Here is a 27,945-nt window from a genome sequence, read left to right as displayed (position 1 = left end):
GGGGAATCACTTTTTCCATATCTTCATAGTTGGGTCCTACTCTCAGATTCTGAATCAGTCCATATGTATTGAGGCCTGGACAAAAGTAGTTTTAAAAGCTTTCCAGATTATAACGCATAAGACCCCTAATTAAGAATCAACTAATAGGTAATATCTTTATGCTGGGACAGTCTGATGTATCAACTCCATCACAGGGATTTACCAGTTAGTCCTCTCACATCAGCTAGTCACAGCACTTGCTCTTCTGACTCTCTATAGTCAATACCCTTCCATTATCAGTTACACTTTTTTTGGTTATAGTCCACTCACATTTCCTGAAAAGAAACCCATTACCTTGACTGAACTTGGGTGGGGGAAGAAACTAGTTTCAACTGGAATACATTTATAAAAGCACTGCTTAAAGGGTACTTATACATGAGGAAGGCTCATTTCAGCCATTTTCCATCAATCCTCATTTGCTTTGATGTTAGAGGAAAGGCTTTATTTGCCAGGTTGTAAATTATGTACCCTCTCTAAAGCTTGTAGTATCCTATGTCTGTTACTAGTTAACTGGTGCATTCTGGGCCATGATAAAGTTTACCTTTTAAGGAAGAATTTGGGGCTTCTATTTTTGCTGGGCGCCATGCCCAAAGGGTTTAATTTTTATCACTGTATATAAAATCTGTTTCTTAAAAAGGTGATTAATAAATGGTTATAATCCTACCTACTTAAGAGTTACAGACTTCTCCTATGATAAACTATGTAAATATAACTCATTAAGGATAAACTTGAAGAATTCTGGTAGAACACTCCATTTTTGAAATATAAAACTAATGACCTCAAGCATAATGCAGCACCCACAGGTTTTCTTTCGTTTTGTTTGCCAATTACGATTTTACTATTTAAAGAAAAAAAATAAAAGAATAAAAGTTGTTTTTGTTTGTTTTTATAAAAGTTGTTTTAATAAAGTGTTAGGAATGAGCTAGGGATAAGAGAATATTAATAGTTACTGTGTAACTTCTATGGCCAGGCGTTCTGCTAGGTTCTTTCCATACTATTTCATCAAGTTGCCACAATAACATCAGGAAGTTATTATTGTCTCTGCTTTAGAAATAAGAAGAATAAAGGCTCACAGATGTAATTTGACCGTAATTAAATTTGCCCTTAAAGAACTGGTAAACAGTAGAGCGGAGACTGATACCCAGTTCTAATTCCAAAACAGAAAACTCTCACTATACTCCAAACTGCCTTATGTTTGTTAACTATTCAAATACTAAGTTCAACTATACAACCATTAAAAATCATACTTGGAGAAGATTTCTAATTTGAGAAAATGTTCATGATTTATTTGTGAAAAAGTAGATTTTAAAATAGTAAGCATAGCATTATTAAAATTAAATTTCTCAGGGCGCTCAGTGGGCCAAGCCTCTGCCTCTGCTAGGGTCATGATCCCGGGGTCCTGAGATCGAGTCCTGCATCGGGCTCTCTGTCAGGGAGCCCGCTTCCTCCTCTCTCTCTCTCTGCCTGCCTCTCTGCCTGCTTGTGATCTCTGTCACATAAATAAATAAAATCTTAAAAAATAAAAATTTAAAAAATTAAATTTCTCTAGAGCCAGATTATATATATGCATATTTCTGAGTCCCTGTTCTCTCACCATAAAATGGGGAGAGTAATAACAATACTTACTCCGCAGAGTTTTATAAAAAATATGCAAAATAATACTAGAAAAGCATTTAATTTGGTACATCACAAGTGCTTATTAAGTACTGGCTAAGATTATTAATATCAAAATATGGGGTTTTTTTTGGCTAGCGAGCTTTATTTCTTTATAATAAATTCTTAAACATACTGCCAAGGCCACAAAACATATACAATGTTAAGGCTTTGATATGTATTGCCAACTATCGGGGCGCCTGGGTGGCTCAGTGGGTTGAAGCCTCTGCCCTTGGCTCAGGTTGTGATCTCAGCGTCCTGGGATCGAGCCCCGCATCAGGCTCTCTGCCTGCTTCCCTCTCTCTGCCTGCTTCTCTGCCTACTTGTGATCTCTCTGTCAAATAAATAAATAAAATCTTTATATTGCCAACTATCTCTCAGCTGTACCAATTTACATTCTAACCAGCAGATGACTTTAATTTTCTTCTGATTTTCTGAATTTTGTAAATTTCATACAAATTGTATGTATCATGTGTTACTTTTATAAGGGTAAAAAATTAAGTTATTTTCAATGGTAAATTTTGTATGTGTCTGCACCAAACAAAACTGACTGGCTGTATAAAATAGGGAGAGAAATCACAGCAAATTATTAGACAAGATACCAAAGGGCATGGGGCAAACTCTAGAAGGCAGTGCCTCACATCCATTTCACCCCTAGTTCTGTCCAGTATGGACAGTCTCTCAACAAACAGAAGACTGGATAAGCTGTACAGATGAAAAATATAGGAGAGGCGGTAAAGCTTTTGGAAAACCCAAAAATGCAATCCCCTGGGATTGGCCCAATCTACCAATCAGATTCATGTGATACAAAACCCTGAGCTTATATTCTTGACACAGTCTCACATGCTACTTACCTTTATAGAGTTGAACAACAGGCAGGGGTGATTGCACAGTTTTTTAAGAGCTCCTATACATATTAGATGAGGACTATTTCCCAACAATCCTCGAAGGCAGAACTTAACAGCTTGAGAATTCAACAGCTTTCGATAAAGTTCAATCTGTAGCACTCCTGGTCGGCAAAAGACTACATTCTCTATTTTAGGTGGAAGATATTTATTAATGACTTCTTGGGTTCTTCTAAGGATAAAGAGTCCAGTGAGGCAAGTAAGTTCAGCTGCTCTTTTCTCTCCTAACTCTTTTTCTTCCTACGGAAAAATTCGCAGACTTAAAAGTGTTATAAACAAACAGTGCTTGCAATTAAAAGGGATATTAAACTTCTTATAATAATAAAACATTTACTAATTATGTCCCTTCAGATTTTTTTTTTAAATATGGGATAGAAAAACCAACCATCATCTCTTTAAATGTTCAGCATAATCATTTAATTAAATGAAGCCAGTCTCCTAAATCCTTGTTTGGCTATTGGCACCATTGAGAACCATCAGAAATCAACAATCCACACACAAAAATTATTCTAAAAGTAAGCTTTTATATGAAGATTGTCATGGTACATAATCTTAAAATCATCAACAAAGAACTAATTCAACAAATAGCAAATTCTTGGAAGCAAATATTTTGACACGTTATTGATCCTAAAATTAAACCTATGAGAAATCACTGACAAAAGGCACAGCTAATTCTTTCAAAATCATTACACATTGTTCATTAGAAATGTTAGTTTCTGACAAAAGACCTCAATGTGAGACAGGAATCCATCAAAATCCTCAAGGAGAACATAGGCAGTAACCTCTTCAATATCAGCTACAGTAACTTCTTTTAAGACACATCTCCAGGGGCGCCTGGGTGGCTCAGTGGGTTAAAGCCTCTGCCTTCAGCTCAGGTCATGATCCCAAGGTTCTGGGATCGAGCCCCGCATCGGGCTCTCTGCTCAGCAGGGAGACTGCCTCCTCCTCTCTCTCTGCCTGCCTCTCTGCCTACTTTGTGATCTCTATCTGTCAAATAAATAAATAAAATCTTTAAAAAAAAAAAAAAAAAAAGACACATCTCCAAAGGCAAGGGAAACCAAAGCAAAAATGAACTTTTGGGACTTCATCAAGATCAAAAGCTTCTGCACAGCAAAGGAAACAGTCAACAAAACAAAGATGCTACCCACGGAATGGGAGAAGATATTCGCAAATGACACTACAGACAAAGGGCTGATACCCAAGATCTATAAAGAACTTCTCAAACTCAACACAAAAAAAAAGATAAGTCAAAAAATGAGCATGAAGACATGAACAGACACTTCTTCAATGAAGATATACAAATGGATAACAGACACATGAAAAAAAGTTCATCATTAGCAATCGGGGAAATTCATATCAAAACCACATTGATATCACCTTACACAGCTAGAATGGCAGAAGTTAACAAGGCAAGAAACAGCAAATTTTGGAGAGGATGTAGAGAAAGGGAAACCCTCTTACTCTGTTGGTGGGAATGCAAGTTGGTGCAGCCACAGTGTGGAGGTTCCTCAAAAAATTAAAATTAGAGCTATCCTATGACCTGGCAATTGCACTACTAGGTATTTGCCCCAAAGATTAGATGTAGTGAAAAGAAGGGCCATATGCACCCCAATGTTCATAGCAGCAATGTCCACAATAGCCAAATTGTGGAAAAAGCCGAGATGCCTTCAACAGACGAATGGATAAAGAAGAAGTGGTCCATACATACAATGGAATATTACTCAGCCATCAGAAATGATGAATACCCAACTTTTGCATCAACATGGATGGGACTGGAGGAAATTATGCTGAGTGAAATAAATGAAGCAAAGTCAATTATCATATGATTTCACTTACTTGTGAACATAAGGAATAGTATGGAGGATATTAGGAGAAGGAAAGGAAAAATGAAGGAGGATAATTGGAGAGGGAGATTAACCATGAGAGACTGTGGACTCTGAGAAACAAACTGAGGGTTTTAGAGGGAAGGGGAGAGGGGAATGGGTTCACCCAATGATGGGTATAGCACATACTGCATGGAGCAGTGGGTGTTATATATAAACAATGAATTTTGGAACACTACATCAAAAACTAATGATGTACTGTATGGTGACTAACATAACCTAATAATTAAAAAAAAAAAAAAGGGATGCCTGGGTGGCTCAGTCAGTTAAGCCACTGCCTTCAGCTCAGGTCATGATCCCAGAGTCCTGGGATCGAGTCCCACATCGGGCTCCTTCCTCAGTGGGGAGCCTGCTTCTCTCTCTGCCTCTGCCTGCCACTCTGCCTACTTGTGTTCTCTCTCTCTCACTCTCGACAAATAAATAAATAAATAAATAAAATCTTTAGGAAAAAAAATGTTAGTTTCCAATTTGTCTGTTTCCTTTAGTTAGTTTCTAAGTTCTTACCACAGTACTTCAAGTCAAAATACAATATAAGTGAAATATATGTTTAAATTCTCTTTTGAGCATACATAACTTCACAGTGAAGCTTAAAATAAATCCCATGTGTAAAAAGTCATAAAAAATTCCCCTCATGTTAAAACTATTTTCAACTTTTATTACAAAATAGGATCAGTGAAGAAAAGTCAGAAAATATAGTTATGTAAAATAAGAAAATTAAAACCAACTTTAATCAAATAGAAACAACCTCTGCTGTCATGACTTCTAAATCTATCTCCCAAGTCTTTTTTCTTTGTCAATATGTAAATATATTTAACAATTTATTTTTACTTTTATTTTCCTGTTTGTAACAAAACAGGTTCTCTATAGTTTAAGCTTCATGGGAACAAGGCACCAGTCAGTTTGGCTCTTCACTGTATCCCCTAGCATCTAACACTTTGCATTTGGCCCACTACAGGTGTTTAACGTGTAAGTGTTAAGTTAATAAATGAATGTGATTTTACTTTTAAATAATGTATGATGGATATTTTCCATGCTATTAAATATAGTCATAAGCTGTTATTTTGTACAGTTCATGGGAAATGCTCAATAAATATTTGCTGATTATCATATTTTATTAATTCTGAGACTTTTTTTTTTTACACTTTAACTTCTCTGATATAGGTTGCTTTTTGTAAGCAATGACTTCTTATAACTACGATTGATAGCATGTTTTCCTTAGTGGTTCATAAAATAACAATGCATCTTAGAATTGGTATTATTTTGATTCAATGAAATATTGTGTATACAACATGAAGACTCTGCTTTAACCATTTTCCTACCTTTAGAAATGTCTGTTTCCAATTTGTTTGTTTCCTTACACTTCTTTTTTTTCTTTTTAAGATTTTATTTACTTATTTGACAGACAGAGATCTGTCAAATAAGTAAAAGTAGGCAGAAAAGCAGGCAGAGAGAGAGAGAGAGAGGGAAGCAGGATCCCCACTGAGCAGAGATCCTGATGCAGGTCTCGATCCCAGGACCCAGAGATCATGACCTGAGCAGAAGGCAGAGGCTTTAACCCACTGAGCCACCCAAGCGCCCCTCTTTATACTTTTTTACCCTTACACAACACAGCTAAAATCTTTAAGCACATCTACAATTATTTCTCTATAATAAATTCCTGAAAGTGGTATTGTCACACCACAAAATATATACAATTGTAAGGCTTTTGATACATGCTGCTCAACTATTCTCCAGTTGTACCAATTGACATTCCCAACAGTAGAGGACAGTACTCTCATCTTTACTTGCTATTCCTATGTAAACTGAGCCAACTAAAACACCAGTAGAAGATTATAAAAGTTATTTTATGGTTATTTTGGTGTATTTTTTTTCAGTACCAGTAAAAATGAATGTTTTTATATATGTTTACTACCATTTATAATTCTTTGTGAAGTACCTAATAAAGTACCTACCTGTGATTTTTTTTAATGTGGTATTTTCTAAAGTAAAGAATGCAGGAAGACTCAGTTGAAGTATTGTGGGGAAAGTAAAGAATTCACTAATTTAATTTTTTCTGAATTAAATAATGCCCAAGTTTGTGGATAACTTTCCTGGGCATACTGCTTTTTTTTAACCTTTTTATAAAAGTAAATTATACCTCAGAAGCAGAAGGCTGTCTCGATATAATAATGGGTTCTTCATATATTTTTCTGTAAGATGACAAAGAACCTAGTATTCCTGGATTTACAAAATCAATTAATGCAAAAAATTCTTGAAGATCATTCTGAACTGGAGTACCTAAAGAAAGAAAAAAGTGATGAAAGGTCAAATTTGTGTTTTACAGTCACAGGTATTTATTGAAAGTTGTACTCTCCTCCCTAAGAGAACTAAAATAAAGGCTTTAGAACTGAGAAAGAGCACCCAAAGCCAATGGAACAAAAAATATTAAGAACCAAATAAATTTTTAACTCTGGTTTTAACGGTGTACTAAATTCAGCATAGTGGCTGCATACAGGCTCTGGAGTCTGACTAGCCTGGGATCAGATCCCACCTGTATCATTTACTCTCTGAGTGACCCTGAGCAAGTCACATACCTCAGTTTATTTCTATAAAATGCAGCTCCTAGAGTTGTGAAGATCAAATTAGTTAATCCACATACTAAGAATAGTACCTAAAGCACAAGAAATGTTCTATAACTGTTAGTGATTCTTAGTATTATTACAACTGTGTGATTCTGGACAAGCTTCTTAAGTGCTTTAAGTTAAATTCAGAACTTTTTCACTTATAAAAGTGGGAAGATATCAATTTCCCAGTAGTATTACAGTGAAAGGCAAAGAGAGCATATGCACACTGTAGCACAGTGTTTAACATTTAGTAAACACTCAGCGAATGGCACGTATTACCTTTCAAGGTTTCAGATCAGATTGAGATCTTCACTAATCCTAGAGATTGACACAAATGGATTAACATACACTGCATATATTGCATACTCAATAACTTATGCTAACTAATTTTCAAAGAAACATTAGCATGTTTCAATAATTACATCAAAAGAACATGTAAATCAGCATAATCCAACATTGTAATTTCAGATGACCATTCAAATAATGGACTAGAAAAAGTTGCCCAAAAATATAAATAAGAGATAATATAAGAAGTGAATAAAAATGCACTTCTTCATTAACATAGACAACATAAATTTCACAACGCCGGAGAGTTTAATGATTGCTTGCCTCAAAATTAAATGAATCAACCCCAGGAAAAATGCTTATTAATTTTTTTAACACATCTAGTCAGTTCTAAATTTTTGGACCCAAAGTAGAAAGAATTAGAGGAAATATATTTATGTTGGTATATATTTTGTTAGTAAGCCTTTAAATGAACATCCATGATGATGACTAATAAAGATAGGCAGAATGAGGGGCACCTGGGTGGCTCAGTGAGTTAAGCCTCTGCCTATGGCTCTGATCATGATTCCAGGGTCCTGGGATCAAGCTCCGCATCGGGCTCTCTGCTCAGCAGGGAGACTGTTTCCCGCTCTCTCTCTGCCTGCCTTTCTGCCTACTTGTGATCTCTCTCTGTCAAATAAATAAATAAAATCTTTTTTAAAAAATGAAAAAAAAAAAGATAGGCAGAATGAGAAAGGCAAGAAAGAAAGAGGGAAAACAAAGGTATAAGGATCCTATGGCTGGCTTCCAGATATTCATCCAACCCCAGCTAACTCATCTAAGCCACTCATGATAGTCTGATCCCATCTGCCAATAACTGATGCAGGAAAGGATTTGTGTCTTAGACTGGGTTCTCCAGGAGCACAGCCTGAGACAGGGATTTGGCTGTACATTTATGGAGGGAGAGCTCTCAGGAGAAAGAGAATAATGGAATCAGAGAATAGCAGGGGAAGAAACTAAGGGAGGATGGCCTCCTTGAGCCTGAGATAAATTACAGCAAGGCTCAGAACATAAATTGTACCATAAAGCGGCTCCTGAAATAACCCTAAGGCAAGGGCTCTGGCATTTTCCACTTACCTCCATATGAGTCAACCATTGACCAAGTTGTAGGGGAGAGTGGAAGCTCTCCTTCAAACAAGGATAATTCTCCAGAAATTCTCCACACAAGACCAATGTGAGGTATGGGAGGAAAGCTACACTGAGCTGATTCTAATATAGGCTAAAAAGAAGTGAGTAGGGAAAGATTCTTGTATTTACATAGGGGCCATTCCACCTTTCCAGATAGCCTGGGCCAGCAAGTTTGATCAGCAATAAATTACGTGCATGCAGCATACACATATAAAAACAAGAGATACTTATATTAAGCATTTACCATGTGTCAGGTAATCTTCCAAGAACTTTATGTGAATTAACTCCTTTGACCTTCACAATAACTGTTAATAATCCAATAATATAGTATTATAATCCTTATTTCACAGATAAGGAAACTGAGGCACAGAGAAGTTAAATAACTTGCTCAAAGTTGTATAGCTATAAATATCACCCTTAGGAACCAAGCAGAGGCAGTCCAGACCCATCTTCTACATTCTTTACCATGATACCATTGTATTTATTTTTCAAAACCTCCAAAATCTAGGATGCAGAAAATTACATAGGGATTTGAAAATTCAGAATCCTACCAACACTCAATGAGCATAGGTTTATTAATATGCACCCCATCCAGCACCAGCAATTCTTTGTATTCCAAGCATATTACAAATCTTGTATAAGTAGGCAAAAATTCTATCATATCATCCCCAGAGTAAATACTGACCAGTTAGAATTATTCTTTTCTCACAGGAGAGGCTAATGAGGGCCGTAGTTGTCTTAATGGCACTGTTCTTCAAACGATGGCCCTCATCACAGATTAGAAGATCAAATTTTACACTCTTAATTTGATCCAAAGAACGAAGTAACATTTCATAACTGATGATAAGAACAGAATAAAATGGAGATTTAGTGAATTCTTCTACTTTGTGGTCCTAAAAAAAAAAAAAAAAAAAATTTAACAAATTATGAGCTAAAACTATAAAATCAAATTCAAGCGGCATATTCCTGACAGACATTAATTAGAATATGTTAACTCAAAGCCAAATTGTAAGCCAAGATGCTGTTTTTCTGCAAAGGTTGGGGAGTTACATGCATTTGAAAAACTACTCTACAGACAGTGAAAACTGCAGTGTTGATTTGAAAAGCACAGAGATTTAGAAAATGACCACGGCTGAACTGTGATAAGTCTCTTACCTGATCAACAGGAAATACTTTGATTCTTTCACTTCCTAGCCATTTTTGAAATTCCTTCTTCCAATTATTCACCAAGCTTCCAGGGGTGACAATAAGCGTCTTCTTTATTACTGGCTTGCCTCCACAGGGTCCCTGACACTGCAGAGTCCAGATGAGTGAAATACATTGCAATGTTTTCCCTAAACCCATTTCATCAGCAAGAATAGCTCCACATCTGCCATTCACTCTGTTAGAAATAATTATACTTCTTTTAGTCACAATAGGAAAATAATTTATGCCCCTAATATCGTTTATTAGTCAAGAACCAAAAGCTGGTATTTTGTAATTAGGACAAACTCTACCCTATGCCAAACCCTTTTTCTAGTTTCATGCAGCTGATTTACAACATATCTCTCTTTTGAATCTTTGATAATTATATTCATTATATATTTACTGTCAACTAAATTACTAAATCTGAAATTTGACAGTTGAATCCAAATCATGTTACTATCATATGCATATATTTAGAGACTAGAAATATATCCCAATTTTATACCTACATTAGAATAATTTAACTATAACTGTGCTTCTCATCACTAATAGTTGAGCAATTTTTATCAGGTTCAGCATTAGACATCAAAACACTAAACTACATTGCAATCTTAACCAGAAATATCTGTTGAGCTGTATTTACGATTATCTGGCAGTAAATGAAGTCCTCAATCTTAGAGCTCCCTGCACTGTAAGGAAAAAAGAAAAAACTATATATTGATCTAATACATGTAACTTGGTAATAGTCTTATGTTACATACCTACTCAGTTAATGCAATTTAAAATTAAATATTATAAGGAATGTTATTTATAAGTGGCATGTTTATATCACTTCATAGCTTTTGAAGTTTTGATATATATTTATATATTTTTTATTTTTTTAAGATTTTATTTATTTATTTATTTGTAAAAGAGAGAGAGAGCATGCATGAGCAGAAGGAGAGGGAAAAGCAGACTCCCCACCGAGCAGAGAACCCGACACAGGCCTCAATCCCCCAACCCTGGGACCATGACCCAAGCCAGAGGCAGACACTTAACCAACCGAGCCACCCAGTCATCTATTTATATATACTTTAAGTTATACAGTCCAAAGGAACTAAGTATAGTACCAAAAATAAGTACGTGTTCTTTCTCTGACTTATTTCACTTAGCATAATATTCTAAATCCATCCATGTCATAGCAAATGACAAGATTTCATTCTTTTTTATGGCAGAGTAATGTATTCCATTGTGTATATACATTACATCTTCTTTACCCATTCATCAATCAATAGACACTTGGGCTGTTTCCATAATTTGGCTATTGTAGATAATGCTGCTATAAACATTGAGGTGTGTGTATCCCTTTGAATTAGTATTTTTATATTCTTTAGGCAAATATTTGCTTCATCATAAGGTAGTTCTATTTTTAACTTTTTGAGAAACCTCCATACCGTTTCCCAGAGTGGCTGCACCAGTTTGCATTCCCACCAACAATGTAAGAGTGTTCCTATTTCTCCATATCCTCGCCAACACCTGTTGTTTCTTGTGTTGCTGATTTTAGCCATTCTGATAGGTGTGAGGTGGTTACCTCATTATAGTTTTGATTTGTATTTCCCTAATGATGAGTTATGTTGATTCCACTCATGTGTGGAATTTAAGAAACAAAACAAACAAACATGGGGGAAGAAACGAGAGGCAAACCAAAAAACAGACTCAACTACAGAGAACAAACTGATGGTGACCAGACCTGAGGTGGATGGGGGAATGGGTGAAATAGGTGATGGGCATTAAGGAGGGTACTTGTGATGAGCACCAGGCATTATATAGAAGTGTTGAATGACAGGGGCACCTGGGTGGCTCAGTGGGTTAAGCCTCTGCCTCCGACTCAGGTCATGATCTCAAGGGTCCTGGGATTGAGCCCTGCTTCTGGCTCTCTGCCAGGGAGCCTGCTTCCCCCTCTCTCTCTGCCTACTTGTGATCTCTCTCTCTCTCTGTCAAATAAATAAATAAAATCTTTTAAATATTAAAAAATAAATTTTTTTAAAAAGTAGCGTTGAATGACGAAGGGTGTTTGGGTGGCTGGCGTTAGGCATCTGCCTTCAGCTCAGGTCAGGATCCCAGGGTCCTGGGATTGACCCCCTCATCGGGCTCCCTGCTCAGCAGGAAGCCTGCTTCTCCCTCTCCCACTCCCCCTGCTTATATTCCTTCTCTCACTCTCTCTGTCAAAAAAGTAAAATCTTTAAAAAAACAAAAAGTAATGTTGAATGACTCAATTGTACACCTGAAACTTAATAGTACACTATATATTAACTGGAATTTAAATTAAAATAAGTACAGTTTTATTATAGTTTAACCCATTTTCTTATTAGTAAAAATAATAACCAAAAATTAACTATGCTTTCCATTTCAAAGTACAGAAAAAAAATCACAAACATGAACTATAGCCATTATTATCATTTTTTAAAATGATTTTATATATTTGCCAGTGAGAGAGAGAGCTCAAGTAAGGGGAGCAACAGGCAAAGGGAGAAGCAGGCTCCCCACTGAGCAAGGAGCCTGACATAGGGCTCAATCCCAGGACACTAGGATCAGACCTGAGCCTAAGATAGACACTTAACTGACTGAGCCAGCCAGATGCCTCTATTATCATTTTTTTAAGATTTTGGGGTTTTTTTTTAAGTAATCTCTACACCCAACATTGGGGCTCAAACTCATAACTGTGAGATCAAGAGATGCATGCTCTACCAACTAAACCAGCCAGTCAGGCACCCCATTATTATCATTTTATAGCAACACTGTGACAGTGCAAGACCAAATGCCAACTGAGATGTAGTGAGTGGCAGAGAGAAAATAGTGATCCGTCCTTCGACAGTGGAAGGAAGAAAGCAGGAAGGCTTCATTGAAAAGATGGCCCTTTTCAAAGGTAAATAGTTCATTACATGAATCAAGTAGTTCAACATATTTGGAGCTTGAACTGAATTCCAAGCAAGGAAACACAAAGGCTATGAACCTGGCTAGATAGGAAGAGACTAAAGACAGCAGGCATACTTATTCTTGAAGGTTCAGACTGCATCTTGCAGGTGTCTCCCAAACATTAGTCTCCCAAACACCACTAATTTTGCTATATGTGATACCACAGGTGTTATCATTTATTTTTAAGTCAACTTCTTTTTATTTAGATTTATTTTAAAATTCCAAGCATAATAAATCCATGAAACCAAGGACTTAATATGCTACTTTTTTCTAATAATTCACTAATTAAATATGTTACTATCGGAATTTAAAAACAAGGTGTGGGGCTCCTGACTGGTTTGGTGGGTGGAGTGTGCAACTCTTTATCTCGGGGTTGTGAGTTCGAGTTCCACATTAGGTATAGAGATGACAGACAGAGCCACCTGGGTGGCTCAGTCAGGTTAAGCATCCGACTCTTGGTTTCGGTTCAAGTCACGATCTCTGGGTCATGAGATGGAGCCCCACATCTGGCTCCACGCTCAGCAGAGCCCTCTCTCTCTGCCCCTCTCCCCACACACACTTGCACTCTCTCTCTCTCTTTCTCTTGACTAATAAATAAATCTTTAAAAAAAAAAAGATTGTTTAAAAATAAAATTCTTCAATTTTTTTAAATAAAACAAAATAAAATAAAAAACAAGGCTTGTCCATGTCCACCTAAAATGATCCCACATCCCACCAATGAAGTGCAAATTATAGATCAGGAAACACTGCTCTAAGTTCTGAGACTCTGAAACATTTTAAGCAAAGGAATGCCATGTTCAGAACTGCTTTTCAGAAAAATCAAGCTGGTAGCAATAAGTAGAATGAATTTGAGGAGCATCAGAACCAGAAATGTAAGTACTACTGCAAAAATCCAGACAAAATAAAATTGTATGACATCAGGTACCAGCACTGCTGCAGTGGGGTGTTAGAAAAGATCTGGAATCAAAGATCTTTAAGAGTTCAAAATAATTAAAAGTTCAGGTTTGATTACATTGAAAAATAAAAGAGAAGAAATTAAAGATCCCCTCCCAGCCAAATGAGACAAAATCTCCAAAAAGAAAAGTATATTTTGAGAAAGAACATGAGTCTAAGAAGTTTCTGGGATTTAGTATTCCCTTAACCTGTCATCAAAGGGTTCTTAAGAGTTTGGGGAGGGGGCACCTGGGTGGCTCAGTCCTTAAGCATCTGCCTTTGGCTCAGGTCAGGATCCCAGGGTCCTGGGATCGAGCTCCACATCAGGCTCCTGCCCAGCAGGAGCCTGCTTCTCCCTCTCCCATTCCCTCTGCTTGTGTTCCCTCTCTCGTATCTCTGTCAAATAAATAAAATCTTTAAAAAAATAAAAAGAGTTTGGGGGAATTTATAATCTCAATTCCCTATTAAATGATCGATTTAAAAATCAAGGTCTATGCATTAAAAGCAAAAGAAAAAGAACTAGAAGGAAATATAACAAGATGTTAGCAGGTTCTTTTGATTCTTTTTTACTTCCTTTGTCTGGCTTTTTCGTGTCTGTGTGTATCCTCTAAAGTATCTTTAAGAGAGGACACCACAATTCTTTATCAGAAAGCTCTATTTAAAAGGGAGTTGGGGGGAGGTTGCCGGGGTGTCTCAGTTGTTAGGCATCTGGCTAAGGTCAAGATCCCAGGGTCCTGGGACTGAGCCCCACATCAGGCTCCCTGCCCAGCAGAAAGCTTGCTTCTCCCTCTCCTACTCCCCCTGCTTGTGTTCCCTTTCTCGCTGTGTCTCTCTGTCAAATAAATAAATAAAATCTTTTTTAAAAAATAAATAAATGAATGAATAAATAAATGGAAGTGGGGGAGGGGCACCTGGGTGGCTCAGTTAGTTAAGTGTCTGCCTTTGGCTCAGGTCATGATCCCAGAGTCCTGGAATTGAGCCCCACGTCAGGCTCCCCGAGCCTGCTTCTCTCCCGCTTATGCGGTCGCTGTGTGTCAAATAAATAAATAAAATCTGAAAAAAAAAAAAAAATTCAAAAAAGGGAGTTGGGGAGCTCTTTTTTTTTTTAAGTAGAAGTGAGACTAGAAGAAAACGTTTTTTCCATAAGCAGAATTAAAGGCTACTTCCATTTTGCCCCTATAACCCTTTCTCATACTCGTAAGCTCTTATGGTACCATATTCAGGTTGATTATATTTACCTATTTCCTCAAATATTTTAAAAACTACTTAAGGGTAGGGACCATGGTCCTGACTCCTATATGCTGAGCTCCTAGCAGGATGTCTGGCACAAGGCCTCCTCAAGAATCACTTTTAGAATAAATGCACACTGGCTGGGTTATGGACATTGGGGAGGGTATGTGCTATGATGAGTGCTGTGTAATGTGTAAGCCTGATGATTCACAGACATGTACCCCTGGGGCAAATAATACACTATATGTTAATTTTTTTTAAAAGAATAAATGTACCCATTAAGTATTATTCATGATGTACTGAGACTCATTATATCAGGCTTTTTCTAGAAAACCTTTTTTTTTTTAGTTTTTTTTTTTTTTTCTTTTCAGAAAAAAAGGGGGGGGGGTGGGGGGGGTGGTCAAAGGGAGAAGCACACTCCCTGCTGAGCAAGGAGCCCGATGCATTACTGGATCCTGGGATCATGACCTGAGCCAAAGGCAGATGCTTAACAGACTGAGCCACCCAGGCATCCATAGAAAACCATTATGTTACAGGCTAAATCAAAACTCAGATCAGGCGCACCTGGCTGGCTCAGTGGGTTAAAGCCTCTGCCTTCAGCTCAGGTCATGATCCCAGGGTCCTAGGATCGAGCCCTACAACAGGATCTCTGCTCAGCGAGGAGCCTGCTTCCCTTCCTCTCTCTGCCTGCTTCTCTGCCTACCTGTGATCTCTGTCTGTCAAATAAATAAAATCTTAAAAAAAAAAAAAAAAAAAAAAAACAACTCAGATCAGACTAAGGGTACCTGCCTGGTTGGTTCAGTCAGTAGAGCATGTGACTCTTGATCTCAGGGTTATGAGTTCAAGCCCCATGTTGGGTGGAGAGATTACTTTAAAAAAATAATCAAATCTTTAAACAAACAGGGCGCCTGGGTGGCTCAGTGGGTTAAGCCTCTGCCTTCGGCTCAGGTCATGGTCTCAGGGTCCTGGGATCGAGCCCCGCATCGGGCTCCCTGCTGAGCAGGGAGCCTGCTTCCCTTCCTCTCTCTCTCTGCCTGCCTCTCTGCTTACTTGTGATCTCTGTCAAATAAATAAATAAAATCTTTTAAATTAAAAAAAAAAATCTTTAAACAGCAAAAAACTCAGATTAGACTAAACAAATCATTTATTTTCCTACCTCATTCCCATTACACATTCATAAAGGAATATGATTCCTTCTTTCTGATGTGGTCGAAGATGATATACAAGGTGAGGATCTATCACCACATCCACAATAGGAAAACAATTCTTATTGAATGTCCACTGGCAATTATTGTTGGGTCGTGACATTACAAGAGAATCTTAAGAAAAAGATGAAAGTTTTACTATTAATGTATGGCAATTTCACTTGGTCAGTAATTAACTTGCTTTAATTACTCATAGCCTATAATTATTTGCTATCATTTGTGGCAAAAAAAAAAAAAACTGGACATTTAGTAACACTGATAGTAGGCAAGAAAAGAAAATTAAAAAATAATCTCATGTTGGAGCGCCTGAGTGGCTCAGTGGGTTGAGGCCTCTGCCTTCGGCTCAGGTCATGATCCCAGGGTCCTGGGATGGAGCCCCGCATTGGGCTCTCTGCTCAGCGGGGAGCCTGATTCCTCCTCTCTCTGCCTGCCTCTCTGCCTACTTGTGATCTCTGTCTGTCAAATAAATAAAATAAAAAATCTTTAAAAAAAATAATAATAATAATCTCATGTCTTATTGATGTAAGATTTCAGGCAGAGAATTTCAAAGAGCTTTCTAAATAAACTTATACACCTCAAAGTACTTCAAAACCAATAAAATTCACTATTGTTTAGTAAAGAATTCAATAAGCCACAACATTTAATAGTTCAGTATTCAGAGCAAAGAGAACTATCTCCAACTGAAACTACAGGTTGGAATTTTGCCAAGTTGCAGCTGCTAATGCTCACAGCTTCTTATTTTAGAAAGGTACCCCAAATTTAACATAAGGCTCCCATTATCTTCATTTCTGTTCACACAAACAATGACTATTACTTCTATTAATCAGAAGAATTAAGGATGACAAATTTTCCATTGACTTTGCCATAATTATTTGCTTTAATTACTATGTTCATGAATGTCAAATTCATGAATCTTTACAAAGCAGCAAAAAAAGTAACTGTAGAATAATAAGGTAATTCAGTAGAAATATACTAATACAATTTAAAGGATTTATTAAAATATCACCAAAAATACAAATTCAAATTCAAATAACTGGAAAGCAGTTCTCAATAAATCTAAAGTTAGAAAATAAACTCATCAAAATTATTTGGGGGATATACTTATATGTCTACATCATAGTTAAAAAATGTAATAGATTTTCAAAATAAAACAAAAAGAAAAAAGAAAAGGAGAGAAATGAGAAGGGAAGATAAAGAAAATAGGTTCCAGGAAATTAAATAAATATCCACCAATGCAGAAATACACAGTCACAGGAATGAGAGTTTGGTCACATTTAACCATTACCAATCACCTAGAGGAAAGTTTTCTGTGGATCTAGGGTTTCTGAGCAACTAAAAGGAACTCCTATTTTTGAGGTCACTTCCTGGCAGGTAGAGGATTAGGGAGAGTGAAAATGGAAAATTCGGCCCTTGGCATTCCCCTGTATTCTAATAGCAAAGCAAGAGTATATTCCTTGTTGGTTCCTAACCAAGAAATGGGCCCTTTTTTTTTCTCTTTTGAAAAACACAAAGGCGGAAAAGGGAAGACAGAGGTGAGGATAATTCACTACTGAAATAAGAAGGACTATAGAATCTAAGCCAACTAACAAAGCATCCATCTTCAAGAAAGATAAAACTTAAACCACCACAATAATGGGACACCAGTCCAAATTTTAAGATGCCTCTCTCTCTACCTTCGCAATAAGGAAGCATCACTTAGTGATTACAGAATCTTTCACGTTTTCATTTTAAGCCTAAAACATAATTCTACCCTTGCAAGATAAATAAATGAGAATCATCAACTACTTATTAGCATTTACACAAAGGATTCTTATTATATTACACAAACACACACATCCACATATATATAATCACTATAAAACTTCATTCAGTCAACAAGTATTTATTATACACAGCATATAGCAGCACTCTGTGTCTCTATGGTAGTAATTAGAACCCACATTTTAGACTTGAGAAGACAAAGCCAAGAGAGAGGTAAGTGACTACCCCAAGAAGTAAAGAACCAGTTAGGTCAGTGGCAAAATCAGGACTCCAAGTCAGATCTTTGAATAAGCACATCATTCTTTTGGTTCCACATCCCTGTATTATGTAACAGGAAGGCAAAGAGAAAGGAGAATAAAGGAGAAGGAAGCCTGTTAAAGGAGATGGCAGGACAGAAAAAAAAATGTGGATAAAAAGAAAAATCAGAAGCAGAAGCTTTCTGTTCTCTGCTTTCTATCTATCTTTCTCTCTCTTTCAATTAGGTCTCTGATAAGCTCACATAGAGCTAGGAACTTTTAATTTGGGGTTTTTAATCCTGAATTTATCACTAATTATTTGAATTTCAACAATTTCAGTTCATCTTTCTGACTTCAGTTTTCTTCAAACACAGAGACTGAACTAAATGATCTCAAAGACTCCTTTATTTCAAAAATTCTATCTCCATAATACTTACAAAAAATAATTATGTTGCTTTATGTACTTTTAATTTTACTACTAATATGAAAGCAATCTACTCTGTACCCTGACTGCAATAACCACTGCCCTATAATTCAAATTTACTTGTCTGTCTCCTAACTAAATGGGAAGATCTTTGATAACAATTTACCTCTGGGCTCAATGCAAAAAAAGGCACTGAAGAAATCCCTGTTGAGTAAACAATTAAAAAACAAACAAAAAACAGGAGAGGTTTTATTTTTTAATGTGATTTTTAAATTAGATTCATTAATGTGAAAATTAATTTATTAAATTGAATTCTCATGATAAAATTTAAATTCTTGACCCAAGATCCCACCATTTAACACTTTAATACACTAATGCATGCTATCAAGGCATACAGTCATCAAAAGAAAGTATAAACATAATCCTGACTCATGAATTGACTAATATTTCTTTTTGCTGAAGATGTTAGATATTACTCAAAATCATATATATATGTTTATGTGTATATATGTATACATCTTCAATTTGATTATTTTTCCGTATGTATGTGTGTATACATCTCCAATTTGTATATTTTTCCTTCAACACAAATATGACATTTTCATTACTGTATTCTTAGAATTATACATTTAAAAATGATTCCCAAACTATATTATACAACTTCAACATTATTCCTTATTTGAGTTATATACCTGAAGAATAATACATACTTTCATCTGAAAACTTTAAACAAAACTTAAACTTTAAATTCACATGCCAAATACTTTTTGACAGTAAAAACAGAATATTTAAATTATTTTTTACATCTTACTTGGAGCATGTGGGTCATGGCGTGGTCTGCAATCTTGGACGCCACTCGGTCTATTTTCCTTTGAACTTGATTTACAAACACTCTTAAAGGGGTTAGAGAAACACTTCGTGGCAGCTTGAGAAGAACTTGAAATAGCAGAGCTTCCTCCTCCAAGCTGAAAACATCTGCCACTACTGAAATCATCTGGAGAGATTACACCCATGACTTCTACTTCTTTTCCACCAATCATCAGTCTGTGGCCCTCTTCAATCTTTTCAAGCTCCTTGAATTTATATGCAACGCCTTTAAATTGAGAAGGGAGAATGTGAATTTAATTTACTGATACCCTAAAATAACTTAATTAGTGATACCATAGTCACCTTCCCATAACTCTACGGAATGAAAACTGTGTGTTAAATGCAAATAGCCTTGTATAACCCACTAGCCAGAATGAAAACATAATTTATCATTTTGTCTTTAAAAAAAAAAAAAACACTAAAAATCAGAAGGAATAAATAATAAAGCTATAAAAATCAGCCAAGCTTTAGAGAAAGCAAGGCCTTCTTTAATTATTGAAAACATAGCTTGGGGTGCTTGTTGGCTCAGTCTGTAGAGAAATGTTTTTTTGTTTTTTTGGTTTTTTTTATTCTTTTTGAGAGAGAGGTGGGGCGGGGGAGAGGAAGAGAATCTTAAACAAGCTTGCCCAGCAAGGAGCCCAATGCTGTGCTCAGTCCCATGACCCTGAAATCATGGTATCAGCCAAATCCAAGGGTCAGAGACTTAACTGAATGAGCCACCTAGGCACCCCTCAATATTTTTATAATAAAAAAATTCTGCTGCAGATAATTCAGTTCAGCCTCAACTTGTCACTCTTGTCACTCACTGACCTTCACATAATATAAAAATTCCTGAAACACTAAGCCAGTAGTTTTAATTCTCCCCTGCTTTTGTGCCTTTGTATATATTATTCCCTCTTTTGTATGCCCCTTTCTCATATCCTACAGAACTATTTAACCTTCAAATACTTCCTTAAACAATTCTTATGAAGCTTTCCCCAGCCTCCTAGGCAGACCTAAATGGTCCTTCTACCTCCTACTGTATGGAGTACAAATTCTCAGTGAAACAATTATTATACTGCCTTCTAATTATCATTGCCTAATTATCATTATAATTACATTGTCCTATCCCCACTAAACTATAAATTATATCCATTTATATGCTAGGAGTTACTTACTTAACTCCTGTTAAGTGCTTGGCACTTAACAGTTATATACTATAAATTATGATATTATTAAATGAACGAATGAATGAACATAAAGGATGAATTTTACAGTAATGGGCCATATTCCAAACTGAATAATAAGAGATAATGATAAAAAACATGGTCGGTGTTGAGCGTTCTGAATTTGTGAGCTAACTTGTATCAATACAAATCATCCTGGCAACATTTTATAATAGAAATAATGACAACTTCCAATTTAGATGTATTAATTTAGATCATGCCTAGCCATGTTTTGTTCCCCTTGTTATTTTTTCCAAAATTTGATTGGGTATCATTGAAGTTAGATAATATACCACTCCTGATATCAACTTCTTTCTAACTTTAATCATTTAGCATTTGGAGGGGGGAGGAGTACACTTAGACAAACAGCTTAATCTCAGAAAAATACCAAAATAACCAAATACAACTATTTCATTTTAGAGAAAATGAATCCATGGGATGGGATTTGCTTCAGAGTTAGTGTCATAAGACTCTTAGACTAACTATTATGAGATAATTTAGACATGCAAGTCAATTAAAGAGCATCTTAATCTAACTAACACTTTATAAAACCCAATCATTTTAATTATGTAACCTCAGATATATACTAGTTGTAGGCCAAATCATAAACATCAGGTAATATCACAATACCTCTTCCAATGTCTTTGCCTTCCAAATCCTTTAATGTAAGTGACTTTCCTTTTACAATGAGAACAGCATCACCTTCCCACTTTTTGTGTTTTTTCTTTGAAGCCTTACACCAAACAACACTGAAATATTTAACTAGGCTATCAGGTTCTTCCTCTTCTTGTCTCTTAAACACTGTTATTTCTTTAGGGGCTGAGTGAACTAGAATTAAAAAATAAAATAAAATAAAAACCACCTTATTAGAAATGGTCAAGTTTAAGTAGTAAGGTCATTTAAACAAAAATAAAAGCACAAGAAAATTAGACGGTACTAAAAATTACGAAAGAATATTTAATCATACTCCTGTTAGTATTTTATAAATTAAGAAATTCAAATGTCGGGTCTAGCATTACCATGAGAACAATGAATATAAACTTATCATCTCAAAGTCATATAAACTCAGTTTAAGTAGAATAACATAATTACTATAAACATTTTAAAACTCTAGAAACGAGATAAACTTTCAACATCCATGGAAAAAATAGCTACTTCAAATTCTGAATTTTGGTCTTTTCCCAGGCTAGCAGTACGTGGTCTAATCCTCTCTTGTGAAGCTGGAAAGCAGCAGCTAGGCACAACTCCCTGTCTACCATGAAATCATGAGGCTGAACAACTGATACACTCACAACCACTCTGTTTTTCACTGTCACTATTCAATAAACTACATGAGATGGTTAACACTTTATTGCAAAATAGGGTTGTGTTAGATGATTTTGCCCAATTGTAGGCTAATGTAAATGTTCTGAGAATACTGAACATCGGTTGAGCTAAGCTATAATGTCCAGTAAGCTAGATGTATAAATGAATTTTTTTAAAAGATTTTATTTATTTGTCATAGAGAGAGCACAAGCAGGCAGAGTGGCAGGCAGAGGCAGAGAGAGAAGCAGGTTCCCTGCTGGACAAGGAGCCCAATGCGGGACTTGATCCCACGACCCTGGGATCATGACCTGAGCCGAAGGCAGTGGCTTAACCGACTGAGCCACCCAGGTGTCCCTATTTTTGACCTACAATATTTTCAACTTATGGTGGGTTTATTGGGGCATAACCCCATAAGTCAAGGAAGATCTGTACTCCAATCTGGCTTCCAGTCCAGTCCTCCCTCAAAACCACCCTTGTTAAAGGTCATTAAAGAGTTCCTTGCCAATATTTATTGGTATTTTTGTCTTGTCAGAGTTCTCAAAAGTGTTGGACAATGTTGACCACTTCCTCCTTGAAATACTGGACCCTATTTTTACAGCTTTGCTAATACATTTCAATTTTTCCTTTTACTTCTTTGGTTGCTTCTTCTAAAACATCTTTGCCAGCTCATCAGACCTGAGTTTTAGACCCTCTTCTCACAGTGCCCTTCTCCTTAAATTAGTTCATCTACACGCATGAATTTAATACCACTCTTGCATAAAGCTGTCTTTTTTTTCTCTAGCCCAGATCATGACTCCAGATCTGTGTATCTGTACATAATTGCCTCTCAGAACTGTCTACAGGAATGTCTCATAAACTCTCAATTCATCATGCCCACTTGTCTTCTCTCCAAAAATTGCTCCTCCTTCAGTTTTCTCATTCCTCAGAGTACCATCACCCTCATTCATGCCAAAAAATTGGAAATTATGCTTGACATCCTTTACTCTCAGTTCCACAGGCAATCAACCACAGATTCAGGTGATTCTAGCCCCACATGGCTCCCAAAGCTCTGTACTGTTTGCCTTCTCCCTCCCCTCTTCCTCAAATCACCATCTCTGATCTGAGCTACTGTACTACTGTAGGATCTTCCCAAGAGACCTGTTGATATCTTCCCTTGCCACCTCTACTCCCTAAAACCATTTTCTATATTCACTATATTTTTCCATTTTTAATGTAAATCTGATTATATATCCTTCTTAAAATCCGTAAGTCTTAATGGTCTTCAAAAAAAACATACTACTTCTAACCAAAAGGCCAACTACCTCTTCCTCAAAAATGCTATTCTAAATTACCTTCTCTTCACACTGCCATACAATTTAAATTTCCCTTACTGCCCAGCTAGATCCTGTTTTATTATTTCAGCATTATCTCAGCAGTTAATTATGTGACAAAGTATTTAATATTAGCCTTCCCAACTAAACTAGTCAAGGTTTGATCTTGCTCATCACGAAATGCCCAGAACAATAGGTACTTTTCAAAACTGCCATTTTGATTCAAAGAACATTTGACTTTATGCTTATAAAAATATTAAAACATGGGGCGCCTGGTGGCTCAGTGGGTTAATCCTCTGCCTTCAGCTCAGGTCATGATCCCAGGGTCCTGGGATCGAGCCCCGCATCGGGCTCTCTGCTCAGCGGGAAGCCTGCTTCCTCCTCTCTCTCTGCCTGCCTCTCTGCCTACTTGTGATCTCTGTCAAATAAATAAATAAAATCTTAAAAAAAAAAAAAAGAAAAATATTAAAACAGAATCATCTTAAAATTAATTTTCATGAGAAACTAGCTTTAGAAATTGAATTCATCTCCATTGTTGTCCATTTTTAGTTTCATTTTTATGAACTGTTACTTTCAGGATTATCGTCCATGTAAACTTTTTAACAAAGATTTGATTCCTCAGTCACTTTTTTATGAATATTTTACTGACTATGGCTTTTGCGAACATGAGTTTTTAAAACCATAATTTCTACCAAATGCAGTTTTGCTAAGTCAAATTTTGAATACATAAATATTAACAAAATTGTATTACTCCATCAGTTCCTAGTCAAGAAAATTTACCCGTTTTTAGATAACTGGTAGTTGTCATTTGCTGATTACTTTTCTTTATCAGCTTTGAGTTTCCCAGATAAAGTCTTACAGGTTCTTAGGATTAACAAAAAAGATGGGATGCTCGATCAGTTTTTGAACTCTAAAAAATTTTGTGGTGTGCAATTTTAGCCAACTTTAGTTTTGTCGTTGCACTATTTCTACCAGTAGTAGTCAATGTGCATTGAATGACTGATAATACCATTTTGCATTTTAAAAAATTTAATCCTTTCTTTACGTTATCCAAGAAAACAATGTGATTACGGAGGATTGCTGTAAAACAAGAGTAGAAAGTATGTCTTCATCAAAATGGCTGGAAAAACATCCAGTCAAATACCCTGTTACATTCCCAGAGCTGAAAGAGTTGACTTGTTATGTCCAGGACCCTCCTTGTGCCAAGAAAAAATAAACAGAACAAAAGACAATAAACAGAACTAATCTGCCTGTGTTTGAATCTTGAGTTTTCCCACTTACAAGCTAAGTGAGCGTGGACAAGTTACTTACCACTCTATGCCAGTTTATGAATCTGTAAATGAATATAATACCAATACCTACCTCATAGATTTGTTGTAGGCATTAGATTAGCTATTATATGTAAAACCCTTAGAACAGTACTTGACATAAATACTCCCTAAATGTTAACTGCCATCATCATCATCTGGTCTTGGTTCCTTTCCCATTTAGTCCCATTTTAAATGTATGCCATTAAGGCAGGGAAGAGAGAAAATTTAAAAAGTAGAATAAAGATATTGGAAACTGAACACATAAGGAACAAAACCCTCCCTCATCTAGACTACTTGTAATACATAAAATATTAATTTGCTACATTCTAATCACCCCTAACAATTCCACTCTACCTGTAATTTTTATTTCTAAACTTGGTTCTCATCTATTTTACTCTTGACCCTGTAAGGTACTTTACAAATCAATACCAAAAAAACAGTCTGTATAAATAAGAGACTTGAATGCCTATTAACAAGATTCATAAGTAAGAATGTTCAAAATCATGCTTTGATAAAAGAGGAAGAGGGAGATACTGCCATTTTAATACTGATAGCAGATATGATCATCTTAATGATTCCTAAGCATAGTTACTCTACAGTTGGATGGTTTAATTATACATTCCATATATCTAAGCCTTTAGTATTTTTTCTTGGGGTGCCTGGGTGGCTCAGTGGGTTAATCGTCTGCCTTCGGCTCAGGTCCTGGTCCCAGAGTCTAAGGATCAAGCCCCAAATCAGGCTCCCTGCTCAGCAGGGAGTCTGCTTCTCCCTCTCCATCTGCCTGCTGCTCTGCCTACTTGTTCACTCTCTCTGACTCAATAAAATAAACAGATAAAATCTTTAAATGTTTTTCTTTCAAAAATTTCAAATACATTGTTTTCAATAGAACAAATAGAATTTTAAATGTCTCATCTAGGGGCGCCTGGGTGGCTCAGTGGGTTAAGGTCTCTGCCTTCAGCTCAGGTCATGATCCCAGGGTCCTAGACTCGAGCCCCGCATCAGGCTCTCTGCTCAGACGGAAGCCTGCTTCCCTCTCTCTCTCTGCCTGCCTCTCTGCCTACTTGTGATCTCTGTCTGTCACATAAATAAATAAAATCTTAAAAAAAAAAAGTCTCATTTAATCAAATTCAACAAAGAATGTAAATACTCTCCCAAACTGTATTTGAAAATTATTAAAACGTACCCGAATTTTAACATACATTATCATATAGATGTAATATAAAGTTTGAAACATAGCTTTTATTACACTAAAAAAATTGCAATCATTAATATACAAATTCCTCTGAACCAGTTTTATCTTTTTTTTTTTTAAGATTTTATTTATTTGAGAGAGAAAGAGAGCGCAAGCTCACATGCACACACATGAGCGGGTAAAGGGGGAGAGGAAGAGGGACAGAGAATTTCAAGCAGACTCTACACTGAGCACAGACCCCAACCTGGCTTGATCTCAGCACCCCGAGACCATGACTTGAGCCAAAACCAAGACCAACACTTTACCAACTGAGCCATCCAGGCACCCCCATAGTTTTCTTATCTAATAATTAGAGAGATTTAATGTCATCTAAGTATCATTATGAATAAAATAAACCTAAAAGAACTTTCTTGGCATTAAATATTTTCAGAATGATACTTTATGAACATGGCAGGGACTATACATTTCATCACATTTCTCAGTACCTCTTATCAAAGCATATATGCAGTAAAGGCTAAAATAGGGGGGAAAAAATCAATAAAACTACAACATTTCCAGATATCAAAACTATCTGCTCAGCATTTTATTTTTTATTTTATTTTCTGCTTAGCATTTTAAACTCATCTAAAAAATTAGAAAAGTTATTAATTTCAATTCTGACATTCCAATCATTGAGCATGCACAGGTTTATTTAAAAAAAAAAATACACTGTTGATGAAAGCATAAAATGGTACAATCACTTTGGGAAAATGCCTGGCAGTTTCTTAAAAACTTAAACATGTAGATTTTCCCTAATCCAGCATTATGTCCACAACAAATTTATACAAGAATACTCAGAATCTTTATACATAATAGCCATAATCTGGAAATAGCTCAGAAGTCCATCAAAAAATAATGGATCCATAAACTGAGGTATATTTATACAAGGGAATACCATTCAACAACAGAAAGCAATAAACTACTATAAGAGGATGAACAAACACAGGTATTAAAAACATTAAGATAGGTAAAAGAAAAGAGAAACAAAGGGTATATACTGTATGATTCCAATTATATAAAGTTCTAGAACAAGCAAAACTTATCTATGATTTCTTAAAAATCAGAACAATGGTTGTCTGAGGTGCCAAAGGACTGATCAGGAAGGGGCAAGAGAGAACTTTCTACAGTAATGTTAACATTCTAAATCTTGACAGGGATCTAAGGTACACAGGCAGAATCACCTGTCAAAATTCATTGACTTGTACATTTCACGTTTGCAAATCTTATCTCACACACACTCACACACACACATATTGAATGCCAGTTGATTATACTTCTGCTGAAGTGTTTAGTGAAGTCTTCAACTTGTTTTAAGTAACCGTTTTATTTTTAAAAATGAATTGATGGATGGATGGATGGATGGATATATGATAAAGCAAGTATAGCAAAACAGTAACTGCAGAATTTAGGTGGTAGGCATATGAATGTTTTTTCTATTTGAAGAGTTTCTTAATCTTTGTAAGGTAAATTTACATATAATTTTAAAACATGAAAGATGTACTAACAAAGTGTAAGTCTAATGATATATCTATTTTAGTTGAAATTTGGGGGGGGTAACTTGGGTGGTATTTTTTGTTTGGCTTTCCACTACTTACAAAGCAAGTGAAAACTAAAAATAAGATAAATTCAAAGTATAGTTACTAGTTCAATCAATTTAAGATATATAAAAATATACTGAATCAATTTCTCAAAATCATATGCAAAGATTTAGCATGACCATTAACATTTAATTAGGCTGTGTATCTTAAGAATTTACTTTTTTGTATTTGTTAAGTATGACACCCATATTTCCACTCATTATTTTTAACTATTTACTATCAAATTCATCATCAAATACTTAATTGATTTTGAGAATTTGTGATTTTTAACATTTGAAAAAATATATTATGATAGTTAGACATGGTACATTTAGTATCTATTATAAACAATTATTTAAATAAAATATACTTCAATTGTGCCTCATCAAAAAATTTTACCTCAGTGGTACGGAATTCTTAGTCTTATGGCACATAAAGAATACACAGAGCAGTACAATGTATTACCCTGTATTTAAAAGAGTATGTATTAACAAAGCATTTAACCACCATCATCTACAGTATATATTAAATACAATTTATCACACTATAAATTATTTAAACATGTCTATTTAAAATTTGACATTACTCTAAAAGAAGGCACATGGAAAATAATTCATTGTCTAAACATTTTCACATAAGTAAAGATACAATAGGGTAGAGTAAAATCTTTCAAAAA

General features: G+C 35.8%; 1 protein-coding gene and 1 long non-coding RNA gene across 2 annotated transcripts in view; one reads left to right on the top strand and one right to left on the bottom strand.

Moving 5' to 3' along the window:
* The window catches only part of RAD54B (RAD54 homolog B), a 93,266-nt gene that overhangs the window by 18,938 nt on the left and 46,383 nt on the right, over nucleotides 1-27,945 (bottom strand). The window contains exons 3-9 of the mRNA XM_032858696.1: nucleotides 21,167-21,364; nucleotides 19,276-19,557; nucleotides 15,995-16,157; nucleotides 9,691-9,916; nucleotides 9,221-9,428; nucleotides 6,618-6,757; nucleotides 2,547-2,837 (exon numbers count right to left, since the gene is read on the bottom strand). Of these exons, the coding sequence (XP_032714587.1) occupies nucleotides 2,547-2,837; nucleotides 6,618-6,757; nucleotides 9,221-9,428; nucleotides 9,691-9,916; nucleotides 15,995-16,157; nucleotides 19,276-19,557; nucleotides 21,167-21,364 (1,508 nt within the window). The remainder of the gene's footprint in view (nucleotides 1-2,546; nucleotides 2,838-6,617; nucleotides 6,758-9,220; nucleotides 9,429-9,690; nucleotides 9,917-15,994; nucleotides 16,158-19,275; nucleotides 19,558-21,166; nucleotides 21,365-27,945) is intronic.
* LOC116868402 lies at nucleotides 4-15,769 on the top strand. Its single transcript, XR_004382819.1, has 3 exons — nucleotides 4-147; nucleotides 1,906-1,908; nucleotides 15,742-15,769. It is a non-coding gene; the product is annotated as an uncharacterized LOC116868402 (long non-coding RNA).

This window comes from Lontra canadensis, unplaced genomic scaffold (genome assembly GCF_010015895.1).
Source record: "Lontra canadensis isolate GAN:19392208 unplaced genomic scaffold, GSC_riverotter_1.0 scaffold15, whole genome shotgun sequence".
In the NCBI taxonomy this organism is placed as follows: domain Eukaryota; kingdom Metazoa; phylum Chordata; class Mammalia; order Carnivora; family Mustelidae; genus Lontra; species Lontra canadensis.
Note: the sequence above shows the minus strand (reverse complement) of the source record. Positions and strands in the feature narration are given on the sequence as shown.